Below are 15,009 nucleotides of genomic sequence, written 5' to 3' on the forward strand. Positions count from 1 at the left end.
AAGCTGCTAACCAGAGAGCTAGCTCTATAGTACAGCTGATGAAGGTATGAGAGAATTACAACTCAGATATCAGATCATAAAATGTATTAAAAACATTCTTTTAAACAAAGGCAAGACTTCAAGGAGAAAAAAACACATGCACTGATCAATGCTGGTACAAACTGTGATTACCTGTCGGCATGCTGAACCTTTCTGAGCTAAGGAAACATTTTGACAGCATAACTACTGCTCACTGTAGAGAAGTACAACAATCCACTAGTGCTGTTACTCCAACAAGATAAGACACAGACTACACTCAGCGTTACATCTCCTCCAGCACAGATCTTACAGACAGCAAGATACTTCCAAGCAACCCTCACCAAGAACATGACGAGGCACTTCAGCTAACTCATTCAGGGGCTGATCACACATGGTGTGATCACTCTGGCAGACATCTTGAGATGCACCACAGCAGCCTGGAACATATTACAGCAGCCCTATCATGGACAGTTTGTGATCACACTGGTGCCTATATAGACACATCCGCACACATTAGATCAGCTTTTCAGCAGAGTAAGCACAACATTTGATCATAATAACATTACAGTAGATTCATTTTTAAATTAATATGACAATGATTCAAAAGCCTGTCTGTACATCAACTAATTATCAAGAGGGGGAAAACATGAGCTGCTATCATTATTAAATGACCTCAGAACTGTTTTTCTGTTCTGTTCTGCTTCCATGTTCTTTAAGGCAGCAACCGTTGCTCAGCAGCATTGTGCAGGTTCCAGTATCTACACATCCTGTTTATGTGACACACACATACAGCAACTAGACTGTATAGTAAGGACATTAGTTCTGTGGGACCTAGGAAGTCCTGCACCCCTTAACTGTCAGGGGTCGAACTGTCTAATGAAATCAATACATATACATATGACATATATATATATATATATTGTCATATATATTAATGATTGACCATAATAGACATTCTAAAAACCTTAAATCCCCCTAACCTCCCCCTCTGGTTTTGTGTTGAACAGTATGATCCCAGAAATGCACTGTATGAGACTAAACAGTTGTAGAGGGGTCAAAGGTCATTTGAAGTGAAGGGTATGGTGCAGCACTGAGCAGCAGAGCAGTCAGAGGTTTACAGTACAATGAACAGGTGCAAAGTGAACTCTGGCTCCTGATAGACCAGTGATGCTTAAATGAAGCACGATCTTTAGCTAACACAGCAAGGAGGACATAACTTCTAAACTCCTGCAGTCCTGTGAGAAGAAAACACACACTTCAAAAAGGATATTGTGAACATGAACAGGGGGCTCGTCTCCCTACTTCTACTCCTCCTCCTCCTCTTCATCATCATCCTCATCATGGCAGTGGGTGATCTCCTGTGGAGCTTGAGGGAAAAAGTGGGGAGGCTGGATCTCACTGATGGATCGAGTCAGTTGGTGCCGTTTGCACTCGATCTCCTTGAAGTCAACGTCATGGCGATTTCGTGTGGCCAGTGGTGACTCTGTGTCTATGAGGGTGACGTGTGTGTGCTCCACTGTTGACTCATGAGGCATCTGCATGAAAGAGACACTATTAACAAGAAGTCATGTCCAGGTTCAAAAACATTTATATATTCTAGACACATTACAGATAATCTAAAGTGCACATTTATCCATTATTTTAATTTAAGTTATGGCCAAGAGCCAAGGTCCCAACAGGCATGTCTGCACCTGGCTGTGCATGTTTGGTCCCACTGTGAGCCTTACAGCAGAACAGCGCTTCCAAGCCCTGCCTGTCCAGACTGTAGACTTCATGTGACTATCAGATGTCTACATAAGTTATATGTTATTAAGAACCTGCCGGAAGGGAAAGAGGCACAGAAGAATTGCTTGATCCCACTGTCTGTGTTGTATCGTGCAGCTTGTAATAGCCATGTGTTTATGCATGATGTAATGTAAACAGGCGTCAGAGGCACTAGGGGGCACTAAAGGATTTTGGTGCCTGTGGCCTTGCCCAATGCTGCCACAGATGACTCAAGTTGGGGCAACTACAGCATCCGGTGCTGATGAATATAAGCCAAGAGTTTTTGACAGTTCGAGGATTGCTCTTGGGGACAGTATTACTATTAAATTTAATGCAAGTTAAGAGTTATGTGAATAAACCAATATAATTTATGAGAGAGAGAATAGCGTTTCATTCATCCAAATACATGTCAACAATGCATTCCACATCAGCAGGTAGCTGCATGCATTGGAGTTAGAAGCTACACAGCTGAATCCCCAGAAAAGCTCTTCTCATTGAATATCTTTCTGTCTGTGGTTGGTGATGGAGGAAGGTGACTGCACTCTGGATGGATTTAACCAGCAGGTTCCAGCTATTTCTAAGCTGTGTGATTTATTCTGATAGTGTGTCTGACACACTCACGGCTCCACTCTTCACCTGGGTATCCAGAACATTTGGGCCCTATAAAATGACTACAAAATCCATCATGAAGTCAAAAGCTCAACATTGCTATTAGGTGCATAAGTGTTTTTGTCTCTACAACACGAGGTTGCATTAAGGGAAGAGCTCCAATTATTCTGCACTCAAGTGGTGGTTTATAAGTATCCCCACACTCGCCCAGGACCATCGACCCCTTGAGAAGGATCTTCTGTCAAGGATTTTAGTTCAGACTGTAGCATATATGAAAGCAAGCCCAACAAGGTTAAAGGCTAATAAACCTTTCAATTGTAAAGGGCAAACAGAGAAACATGCAGAGCACATTGTGCTTCATGCAGAGCACATTGTGCTTCATACAGTCTTAGCTTGTTGTGTTCTGTGAAAACACCACAAACAAACCATCTACATTGTGTTGCATATAAAGACACTGGAGGCTGTATAAACCATGAGCGAGTCTCACCAGCACGTGTGCAGCTCTGAACAAGTAGCTGAAGGGGTAGTAAAGAAGGTTGATGAAGGAGGCAGCGTACAGGTCAGCATAGCGCATCACTTGGGAAGCAAACAAGGTCTGGCGGGATCCACTGCGAAACAGACTTCCCATCATGCCATAACACATGTCCATGTCATGAGTCACTTTCTGAAAAGAAGGAAATTGCTCCTCAGACATGTGGATATGCAGGCACTGAACTGCTCTGAAACAGGATGGACTAGTACTGCCATCATCATCACTTTACTCTCTGGAGACCCTTCAATGCAAAATTCCTCCAGCGGTAAGGTTTGAGGCATTTCTTGCATGTATAGCCTTTTTCAGCTACTGACAGCTGTTAACAGCATTCCAAGCTATTTCCTAAAGCTTTCATTTCAATAGTGTTTGATCATGAAAGGATATACTGCTAGACAATACATAATCAGTTACTATACTGTGATATTAGAATTAGAATTCAAAAACCTTAATATCTAGGATTATTAGGAGCAATGTGTGCTGTAACATAGATTGTACAAGTCAATTTTCTATTTATATAGTGCTTTTTACAATTAGAAAGGTCTCCAGGCACTTTAGGTAAGGGTAAGAGTGATGCTGTTGGGTTTACCTTAATGCGTCTCTGCAGTGAGCTGATGTCAGGCCTCTCATTGCTGCTGCTATCCAGGTGCCTGAGTAAAAAAAACACAAGTGCACAGCTCATCAAAGCCACAGTCAGCCTTCAAAAACAACAGCCTGACAGACACTAAAGCTGGACAACTCTAGGTAAAGGTCACAGCCACATTCATCCAACCACCCACAGAGGAAAGGAAGGCCTTGGTTTCATTAGAAAGACCAGGACATCACCGTCCTATCAGCAGGTAAAGGAAGATGCATGGTACTCCTCAACACACAGGACTACCACTCCAAGGTGGATGATCTCCTCAGTGACAGTCACATATGAAACACTGGAGAGAGACCCCACTAGCAATGACAAGAAAAAGCTAGTCAGCTACTTACAAAACCTGGAGAAGGACCAAACCGTCAACCACAAGCTTTCGACTTTATCCTGGGGAGTCCACTCCAGGCTCCTACACAATGTCCCCCTCAGATCCATCATCAGCAGCACACACTCAGTCACATGTCGCTAAGCACTTGGCTGAAATCCTGACACCACTGGTGGGAAACACCCACACCACATCCACAACTCTCAGGACTGTGTGAACAAGGTGGAGAACATCAACCCTGATGACACCTGGGTCAAAATCAAGACCCATGAAGTGGAACGGACTGCACAGTCCAGAAACAGGAGCCTCAACAGGAAACCTACACACACGGACCGGTACTTGCTGTTTCATCACATCAGGAAAGCCCTGCAAACATGTGGCTGTCCCAGCTGGGCACTCGTCAAAGCCACAAAAAGAAGACCCACCGACAACAACCATCTGAGGAAGACCACATATAAACCATGTTTCCCCAACAAACAGAACTGATCAAGCTGCTTGGTGGAGCAGCGAAACTAGTTTTCAGTTCAACCCTTTGAATGAAAGTGACCTGGATGACACAACTACCAGTCTTCAACGTGGTTATGATATTCTGCTGCTATGTTTTTGCAAAAATAGTCATCTTCTGTCATCAACAAGTTCAAACTGTGCTGTCAGTCACATTAAATTCAGCGAGTATTTATGGAAACTTCAAGAGGTGTTTTCCATAGATTCCTGAACACTTTCCTCTGAACTTTCTCTTCTAACAGAACTTTAGCTTTGGACAAAGAAGCACTTACTTGTAAAGCTCTGCAAGAAAACAATCCAGTGACTGAAGTTCCTCGAACAGGGCTGAAAAACAAACACATTTACTTTTCATCAGGAAGTAAATATCCCAAAAATGTTTCCTTCTTCACAACAATCTGTCCGTCTGTCTTCCCTGGGCAGAACTGAGCGACTCCTTTTATTAGACAAGTTAGTTAGATCTCGTTTAAAGCTAACTACATATGATCCATATACAGCTATGTGTGTGCATGTACTGTATTTCTAATGGTAGTGTTTGCAATCTCACAGCTCTTGTCAGTCCACACATGCAGCTCCTGGGCCAGCTCCGGTATGACCAGGAAAGTCCTCCAGCCCTGGCGCTTCTTTGATTTGAGAATGTCACCAAAAATGTGGTCTCCGATGTAGAGGATGTCTTTTCCTTTGGCACCCAGTAAGTCACAGACAATATCTGAAGAACCTGGTTACAGAAGTATGACCATCAAACTGTCTGTTTGGAACTTTCATTTGTACTATCAAGATCTCAACAGTTTACCACGTTCAGTTTGAGGAACACTTGCTGAGATGTTGTGAAAATGGACAAATGAAGTGCAACAACAAAAATAGGGGGGGGCAGTCTGTTTGATGTGTTCCAGTCTGGATTCAGAGCCCACCACAGACCAGAAACAGCAGTGGTTTTAGTCACTAATGACCTCATGGCATCAGACCGTGGACTATGTACTTGCTTTACTTGTTCTCAGAACTAGATTATCTGATAACATTCTCTCTGGATGGAATTACTTTGGCCTCCAGTACAACCCGGCCGACTGTCAGCAGGAAGGTTCTCCTATGAGTCGGGTCCTGTCCAGGTTTCTTCCTGTTTAAAGGAGTTTTTCTTGCCACTGTTGCTCTTATTGTAAAATGCGCAATTGAATTTAATTGAGTTTCTGAGCTTTTACTAAGAGTGAGTTTTTTTCCATGTTCTTTATATATATTTTGTTCTAATTGAAAATATGATCAAAATTGTAAACATTAATGAGAGTTTTTACCTTGGAGAACATAGAGCATTTAATGTTTGAATGTCAGTCAAACAGTCTTGATACATATGGCTGATCTACTGACCTCCAGAGTAAACAATCCCATGCTGGAGAGGCCCTGTGTATGTGCCAATCTTCAGGCGACCTGTGTTCTGAAAGAAATCAAGACACACGCTCACTGATTATATATCTTAACAAAAGTCAATATCTTTAAACAGCTGAACTTAAATCCAAGCACAGCTTGACTTTGTACTCACGGTGTCAACTTGCCGCAGCACCGTTCCCTCTCCAAAGAACACCGGCTTGCGGGCATCCACCAGAATCAGGTCAAAGTAGGACTGCCAGGGCCGATGGGGTGTCCCTGACTGCAACGAGCGCACACATCCTCATATCACCCCTGGCTGTAATGCTTGTTTTGTAGATATTTTATAAGGACATCCGTCGGTTCACTCTCACAATCAAGAAAGATGGTTCAGTTAAAATGCCCCTTATTTAATCATCAGTGTTACCTTTGGACCATGAGGAAAGTCGAACAGGTAGGTCATAATTTTCTGTAACAAGAGAGGGGAGTTGTGTTAAACGCTGCTGCTGCTCTTTTTGTAAATGTAGTTTTAATATTTTATGTGTTTGAACAATTAAACAAAATGTAATAATTCAATTGCAGTTGCAATAAAATAGAGAACTTCCATTTTTTAAGCACAACACAAATTTTAAATCAAAAGTCAAATTTTAAGTTGCAGCATTACATTCAAAAAGAGTAAACATGTTTTTTCTCACGTCGCTTTACTCTCACTTTATCAGGTTAACTGGAGTAGCTTTACAACAAATCTCCACATAGCCCTGAGAGATGCATCTGAAACATCTGAGAACAGATCTAAAGACGACAGCTCAGGACACATCAGTCCAAATGGCTGAAATCGATAGTGGAGAAGCATCTACAGAAACATGTAAAGCCATTTTTGGCCAGTAATGGTAAGTATTAGGGCATGAAGTATTTTTGGTAATTAAGAGGCCTTGGTGTTTCAGGAATGTGCAAAAACATCTAAAATATTCTGTCACTGATTATTTAAACTACAGGAGATACTGTAAGTATAGACGGGTAGAAAAATCAAAGCCAAACTTCACATGTAGAATATGAGCAGTCCATCTTACCTCTGTATATTTGTAGTCACTGTTGGTAACCAGAAATACTTTGGCAACTTCATTCATACGACTAAGGAGCAGAGGAAGCTTGGGCTGAGTAAACACAAAACAGCAGCAAGATGTGTTTCCTAGTTTTACAGTAATTTGGTATTTCTCATCCTGACCCAATAATTATTAAACTCAGCTTACATCCTTAACCACATACTTCTCCAGGTTTTCAACTGTCTTTTCTTTCAGGGAGCCCTGTGAAAATAAAACAAGTCAGAGAATGGGAGGAGGTCGTCTACAGCTGCCTGCAAAATGCTGTGATGTAGAACAGTAAAGGGTTGCACCTTGAAATGAATCCAGTCGACAGCATCTCGGACATCCTGGAACATGCTCTTGTAGGACATGAAAAGGTCGCCATCTTTGAAGCCCATCTCACAACTACAAGATGCAGTACAAATCATGATGGCATCATTAAGCCTGCTTTTCATTGCTCCATTACAATGTAAGCATCTAGTACCTGGTGTATCTGGAGCAGTTACTGAAGAAATCCACCAGACAAGCAAAGAGGTAGGTTTCTGTGAATGAACAGAGTGTGGCTGAGGATCCAAACAACAACAAGAAATAAACAGAGTGTGGCTGAGGATCCAAACAACAACAAGAAATAAACAGAGTCTGGCTGAGGATCCAAACAACAACAAGAAATAAACAGAGTGTGGCTGAGGATCCAAACAACAACAAGAAATAAACAGAGTCTGGCTGAGGATCCAAACATCAACAAGAAATAAACAGAGTGTGGCTGAGGATCCAAACATCAACAAGAAATAAACAGAGTGTGGCTGAGGATCCAAACAACAACAAGAAATAAACAGAGTCTGGCTGAGGATCCAAACATCAACAAGAAATAAACAGAGTGTGGCTGAGGATCCAAACATCAACAAGAAATAAACAGAGTCTGGCTGAGGATCCAAACAACAAGAAATAAACAGAGTGTGGCTGAGGATCCGAACAACAACAAGGGCTGATTAATGGTTCACTGGACAGCCAGCAGCTACTCTATGGACATGTTTTGTGTGCAACAGATTCCATTTGACATGGTTGAAGTTTCTATTCTATTCTAACTGTTTTCATAAGTTCTGTGTAACAAATCATCATCAGGTTAATAAACTACAACATGTTAAACTTGGTAGGACATTTTACAGATCGACTTATGCCATTAGATTTTCATAGGAAACTGAAAAGTGTTCATGAAGACACTTTACTTACCAGGGAGGTTAAAGAGTGTGTTGAGGATGTAGAAGCGGTCCGTGTCTCCTCGTTGAATAAATTTGTTGGGGTACATTTCTCTGATGTCAGGTCTGTGTAGAGATGGTAGGAATCAGGAAGACCTAGATGACTATCATCGTGCTATGCTCCTGTCGTGGCAGTCAGTGATGTAGTGTTCATCACACTTGTACTGACTGAACGTATTCATAGTACAGTGTTTACCCTTTACTTAATGAATGGACGACATAAATGACAGCTAATGTCTCATAAAAGCCATTATTATATACGGCTTTAGAAACACTATGATACGACACTGGACAGTTATTGGACAGTTATCAGTTTTACTATGTCCGCTTTTCACTTTTAAAACATACACATACGTCTGCACAAAGATGTCACCACCTGGATTATCCTAAACAAGCTGAACGGCAAAATAAAATAAATGACATTTTTTTAGTTTTCACTTTTTGGTATCAAGACATCTCATTTTTAAAGTCCCCCATCTTTTAATTCTGCTTTTCGGTAACGGTGTTTTCTGCCTCAGCTATGTATGGTGTTTGTTGCTATTGAACTGTTAGCATGCTAACGCTATCATAGTTGCTTTAGTAATTGACCTAATCAGATTTTTTAGAAGCATGGTCATAGGGGACAGGCTATATTTGTGAGAACATAACTAAGTGACGTCACAGCCCAGGGTCAATAAAATGTTGGATGTTAGAATAGGATGCTGGAAACACATTTAACAACTCACACTCTCTCAACAAAGGGACTGACTTTGTCTTACGATGACAGTCGCCCTCAGTGCCCATTGTTCTTGTGAACTAAAATGTGCTGTCCCAGTCTGAGGCTTGAGACAGAAGCCAAGCAGAAATATAAGAGTTACACAAACAGGATCTTTGCAGAGTGCATGTAAGGCTGTTAAACCTGTAGCATGTTAGAATGGACAAGAGCCAAAGTAATACATTATGAGGTGGGGCAGAGGAAGGACAGAGTGTAGATAACCCACAGCGTGAGTATTACATCTCACCCCCTTAGGAAGTTGAACCCATGCACACACACAAGGATGTTCCCATAGGCATCCACTTTGAGAAGGTTCCCATACGTCGTGTCAAACACCAGCCCTCTGAGAAAAGACACAGGAAGTGAAGACTTTGCACAAGTATTGAAATATAAAGTCCTAGTTTAAATTGATAGTAACAGGTTTGGTAACCTGGTTGGGAAGGAAGGGTCGTAGACAAAGTTGAGCAGCTCTTGTGGATACCCAATGGACACAAGACGCTCCACTGTCAAGTCGAAGCCGAGTGACTCGTACTCAGGAGATTTATACACTGCACAGACAGGGAGAAGGGCTCATGTTCCATTAGCTACAACATTTTTATGGTTAGCGTTTAACACTCTTTTATTGACATTTGTGCTTTTATTAAATGCTGTAGTACTAAATGTTCTCACTGAAACTTTTTGAGCCTTTGTTAACTCATAAATTCCACTCTGTTCACAGGCCTAGAAACAAGACCTCAGAAAGACATGAACATCTGTCCTCATTTTTAACAAACAAACACCGCTGAGCGTCATCGATATGTACTATCAGACATTCAAAGGTTTGTAAGGTGGTTTGTAAGGTGGTTGAGAATTGTATGAAAACAGAACACATTTTACACATGCTGTCCTATGTCCGGTTGTCTTTTATCAGCCTTTGCAGTTTGACATTTATTAGGCTGTAAAGAAAAGGTACAGTTTTACCTGCAAGAGTGTAATCCATATCAAAACCAAAAGACTTGATCTTCTCCATGGCCAGGCTTCGGTTGACAAACACTCTGAAAGGACAGTGTAGATTAGATTAGCTACTAGACCGCCTGGATTTCATACATATTTCATAGTAAACTGATTGAGTCACACAAAGAAAAACAACAACCACAACACCACAGACATGCAATCCTAGTGTGAATAGTGATCAGTGCAGTCAGTGCCGTCACTAGATTACATGTTGAAGTTACTGAACGTACTATTTTCTGGATGCACAGAAGATTTTCAACTGATTTTGGCCAACTGTTGATGCGGGTGCTGCCACACAGACTCCCACCAAGCCTCCCCAGTAGCACAATAACAAGAATATGGCTTCAGCTATAACACAGCCAGACACTGTGTCAGGTCATCTGCCTGGTACTAGATGGGTGGGTAATCAGAAACTACTGTTTAGGAAATATCCTTGTCAGGCTTTTTTCTGAGAGCCCTGACACCTAATGTTTCATTATACAATGACTGCAACAGAGCCGACAAAAAACTGAAACACTGCCGTGCTTTAACTGGCTCAAAGAATAATGTACACATCTGTGACTTCTCAGATACACAGCAGTTTACACTCAGAAGGGGAGAGCAGTTCGAACTCTTGACAGTAATAGATGATTCAAAGAAAAGATGCAGGAATCAGTGGAAATACCACACTAAGCCTGTTTCACACATGCACTGCATCCCTGAACATCATGGCCGTCATCAGGAGGACTGCGTGGGACAACGTCAATGTCCCATTCTCTCTCATTCTGTCAGGCTGGCCATTACTTCCAATCACACACATGAATAACTGTCCTTGGAGTTCAAGTTAGCATGTGAATGATGCTGTACTCAAATTCAGAACAGCTGCTTCATCTCCATCTTCTTTGATTTCTTGTTGTATCATGATTGTTATTCTTTAACTGATGGCTGATGAATCCAAATGCATGCTGAATCACAGGCAGGCTTTTTTATTGGTGGTATCCACAGAAAGCTCATGACTAGCTCAACCAGAGGAACTGAGAGGAACAGAGATGCATGGAGCCCCTAGTGGCAAACACTCGTCAAACTCATGTCCTGCTGTGTGCACCATGTGTGGAAGTCTCTGGACTTTATGTGTGAAAGCAGCTTCAACAGATCAGTGTTCCCCGCTGCTGTTTCCACTGGGAAACCCACCTTTAAATCATTATCAACAGAGGTCCCGGAGATTTTGATAGAAAATCAAGTAAAAAAACATCTACTCTGAGTTACATAACTTCAGGGTCAACAACAACACAGTGGCATACCTCATGGTTGGATGTTTCTGATCCAGATCCCTTGGAAAGCTTTGCAATAGAAAATACATGTAGCATTCACTTAAATGATTGCTGCTGATCCTTCTACTCATGCTTGATGGTAAACAGTCGATATTCAGTAAATCCTTTTTGTCCAAATATTGTAACAAAAACAGAAATCATTCTTCATATTTCACTGATCCAATCATAGCATTTGTGACCTTTTATTTGATTAGATAGCACAGGAGAATCAACTTTTGAGTAGAATTCATGTTAACAGCTTGTCTGCACACTATTCCAGAAACATGGAAAAATAATCGAATGAATGATGGGACCGTTTAATCCGTCTCCATTGAATACCTTGGTACAAATCCTGTGCAGTGAATGTCTGGAAACCATGGACATGAACATCATTGAGCTGCTTGGTTCATATTGGTGTGGTTCATGTGTGTAATTTACCGACCCCCAGCTGACCCAGATCACATTTCCTCCATGTTTGACAGCTGATGTCATGCACTGAGGAACCACCCTTTCACTGACCTGACAGTGCACAACAGCCCTGCATGGTGAACTAAGATTTTAACTTTGATTCTATAACCCCCTAAGAATTAAGAACCTGTATTAGTCCCACAATGTGGACGCTGCTTTCTTTCGGTCTTCAGTATTCCATCGGTCGTGTTTCATGGCCCAGGCAAGCTACTTTGTATTCTGACGTCTTAGCTATTCTTAGCCGTCTAGTCTTAGCCTTCTTGCTGCAACCTCCTGTCAAACCTGCAACTTCCAACCACTATTGAGCTGTGCTTGAAGCTGTTGTCCTGGGAGCCGCCTATCAGCTGTTGACTCAGAAACTTCTCATTCTGTTGTGGCTTTGAGTCTGCCAGACCTCTTCTGTCCAGGTTTCCCCAGTGTCTGAGTGCCTTTTGAAGGTGATGGAAACTTACGAACACCCTTAAATTAGTGTATATTCTGAAATACAGGTCACCTTAGCTGTTTTTTAACCTCTGGCAGTCCACCACCTACACCAGTTTAAGCTATTCGTTGGACTTGACCTGACTGAATTTCAGTAAAACACTGGACTGTTGTAAAGATTTGACCATTGGTGTATGCGTCCACACACCATGCATGAAGTCCTTATGATGTCTGGATATAATGGAATAAATGTGGATGTGAAAACCGTTTTTGCTACTTTATCATTAAGCAAATAGGACTTTTTAAGTGCCTAAACATAAGCAGTTTGGAAGGGGCCTTATGTTCCAGCTGCAGTGCTGCTTCCTCATGCGTTGAAATGAAACAACAACTGTTCTAAGCACAACTTACTTGGTAACAGGAAGATTTGTCCATACCTGTGGTGAGCTTCACGGCGATACTTCTTTAAGGCCACTCCATCCATGTTGGCTGGTAGGTCAGCATAGTTCTGCAGACGGTCACTCCATGAAGTCGTCATCTTTAAAAGTGTTTCTGAAAAGAAATCCCAGAATCACTCACAGTATGTAAACGGGAACATTTTCTAATGTCTACTTTGGTGTTCCTACATCAAACTGTCACAGACAATTCTCCTGCTTCTGACACCAACGCCAAACATATTCGTGTAATAAAGCACTCGTACACTCTACTTGATAAAACCTTTTATTAAAGATGCACACCCTAACATGACAAAGGCAACATGGAGAGGCCATGTGTGCAAACCCTGAGTACAGCCTGCTACAGGTCAGCAGCCTCCACATGGAAGTCAGATGAACACACTGGACTCCATCTGGTAAAGATGACCCCGATGACCCCGAGTGCTTCACTGAGGCATGCTCCAGTGTTACTTCCTGTTCTCCACCCCTGCAGAGCTTGTTACTGTCAGTGACACTGAAACTAGATGTGGAGATTTTCAGTATTTAAGTCCTCTCCCTCCTTCCCTCTGTATTTCGCCAAAGACAGAACAACAGACTCAGCTAAATGTTCGGACATGTGGTCCACAACCAACAACCCGTCCTCCCCACAGAACCGGTCAGAACTCCTACATACTAGGAGCTTTCTAAGCTTGCCTCACTAGCATTCCAAGTTGGACGGTTATTTACACACGGAGACTGACCCAGGTTCTGCACTTTAATACCGCACAGGTTTTATCGAAGCTGTCGAACAGTCCTGTCCAGTCCTGGTTAAATCCATGAGCCGCTGCTTACTGTGTCTAACAGCAGACCCAGTCTGCCCTGCTCAAACACCACCAGTCCACAACTCACCGTGCTCGCCGTGTTTGGGTACGATTCACTCAGGAGCATGCGCCAAACACCCCCTGCCCTTCCTCTTCTTCCTCCTCTTCTTCCTCCTCCTTCTTTTTCCGCCTCAGCTGAACTCTTCTTCTTCTTCTTCGTCTTCTTTTTTTAGTCCCCCCAGTGTATCACTGCCCTCCGCAGGATAAAATGAATCACTCCACATCAAATTCTAACTTTTATTTTTATATCCAATCTGGAAGTGCTGACAATGCTTCGATGTAATTCAACAGAAAAACATCCGTTCATTGTGCAGAGAATGTTTACAGAGTGATATGCTGTGACCCTTTGTATACACAGCTCGCAGAAGAAGCACTTTCAGAAGCTTCTGTTGTATTTGGTGCTTAGATGCAGTATAATCAAGAATTAACACAGGTCAGATACTCTAGATTCAGTTCTCCACAATCCGTAATCTGTCACAGGTGGCCGGAAGCTCAAACAAGGATCCAGGGTTAGCAGCAGAAAGGCGGTAAGAGTCAGTCCTGTGAGAGGAGGATGGGTACACATACAAACAGCCTGGGATTCATAACTACTTACTATCATTCTTCTTTGAATATCATCTGTACACAGACTGCTTCAGAGCAGAATACTGTCTCTAGTTTGCTTCTGAAATGTGCATTTAACACACCAATCATCTCTGCCTTGCATTACTTTAAAACGGTCTTCAATGGAACATTTCACTTCAGTTATGGCTACAGTGCCCTTTGACCACAGTCTGTCCGTCCATGAGTCCACCTTAGCTCAAATTCTGTCAAGACATCTTGGCATTGGAGATGCAGGGATACGTGGTTCTGGTCCGTGTCATAGACTGCTTTAACCTGTACGCCATTTTAGAATGCAGTAATAATTTACCTAATGATTTTTAGGGCACCATTATGTTAAGCTCAGTGAGGTCTGTGTACTCTGACATGTAGCTCTTGTCTTTTCCCCCAGTGTATCACTGCCCTCTGCAGGATAAGATGAATTACTCCACATCATATTTTTATATCTGGAAATGATGACAATGTTTCCATGTGCAATAACAGTCATACTATGTAAAAGAAATGTGATTCACATCGTGTACTTCTCTGATCTTGAGGTGAATAATCTGGACGTCCACTCCTGTGAAGACTGACAGCTGTCTTGAATGTTTCCACTTGTGAATAATCTTTCTCACTGTAGAACACTGAACTCCAAATAGTTTGAAATGGTTTTAGAAGTCTTTCAGACTGATGTGCAGCAGCTGCTTCTCTAACACCATTGTTTCTGTCTTCCTCTCTTGTCATGGTGTTAACACACACCTGTTTTTACAGAGGTCTGTACACCTGCTGATGATCAGCTCATCAAGGACTGATCAGCAGCACCTGCTGCAGCTCACACCCTGTTTGATGGTTAGTTTTTGCAAAATAAATATTGAATCAATGCAAACAGCTGTAATATGATCAGATGATTTATCCTGTTTTTATACAGACAGGGCAATACAGTGACGCCATCGGACAACGATGCTCCGAAACAAGCTTCAACAGGGTCGCTGTGTGTACAGCACTAGTTACCCAAACTGATGCCCGACCTGTGGGCTTGCTGTCTAGGAGTGTCATTATTATCACTGCTGCTGTTTTATAGAATCAACTGACCAACCAACAACAAAGAGGCCAGGTGTACTAACAACAATAAGCC

The 15,009-nt window shown here is 42.2% G+C and overlaps 1 protein-coding gene across 2 annotated transcripts; it reads right to left on the minus strand.

The window, feature by feature from the left end:
• Positions 1-69: 69 nt before the first annotated feature.
• On the minus strand, positions 70-13,454 carry nt5c2a (5'-nucleotidase, cytosolic IIa). 2 transcript variants are annotated; one of them, XM_028422876.1, is made up of 18 exons: positions 13,324-13,454; positions 12,439-12,553; positions 9,795-9,868; positions 9,265-9,382; positions 9,082-9,177; positions 8,055-8,146; positions 7,309-7,366; positions 7,136-7,229; positions 6,993-7,046; positions 6,813-6,896; positions 6,170-6,211; positions 5,918-6,025; positions 5,746-5,812; positions 4,934-5,104; positions 4,662-4,713; positions 3,510-3,570; positions 2,879-3,055; positions 70-1,553 (listed from the first exon to the last, which is right to left on the minus strand). In XM_028422876.1, the coding sequence occupies exons 2-18, from the start codon at positions 12,537-12,539 to the stop codon at positions 1,323-1,325; spliced, it is 1,680 nt and encodes a 559-aa protein (XP_028278677.1). In that variant the 5' UTR covers positions 12,540-12,553; positions 13,324-13,454; the 3' UTR covers positions 70-1,322. The 2 variants fall into 2 exon arrangements, with proteins under 2 accessions (XP_028278677.1, XP_028278678.1); XM_028422877.1 differs by lacking the exon at positions 13,324-13,454 and adding an exon at positions 13,176-13,313.
• Between the last annotated feature and the right edge of the window lie 1,555 nt (positions 13,455-15,009).

This window comes from Parambassis ranga, chromosome 15, assembly GCF_900634625.1.
Source record: "Parambassis ranga chromosome 15, fParRan2.1, whole genome shotgun sequence".
NCBI classification, from domain to species: Eukaryota; Metazoa; Chordata; class Actinopteri; family Ambassidae; genus Parambassis; species Parambassis ranga.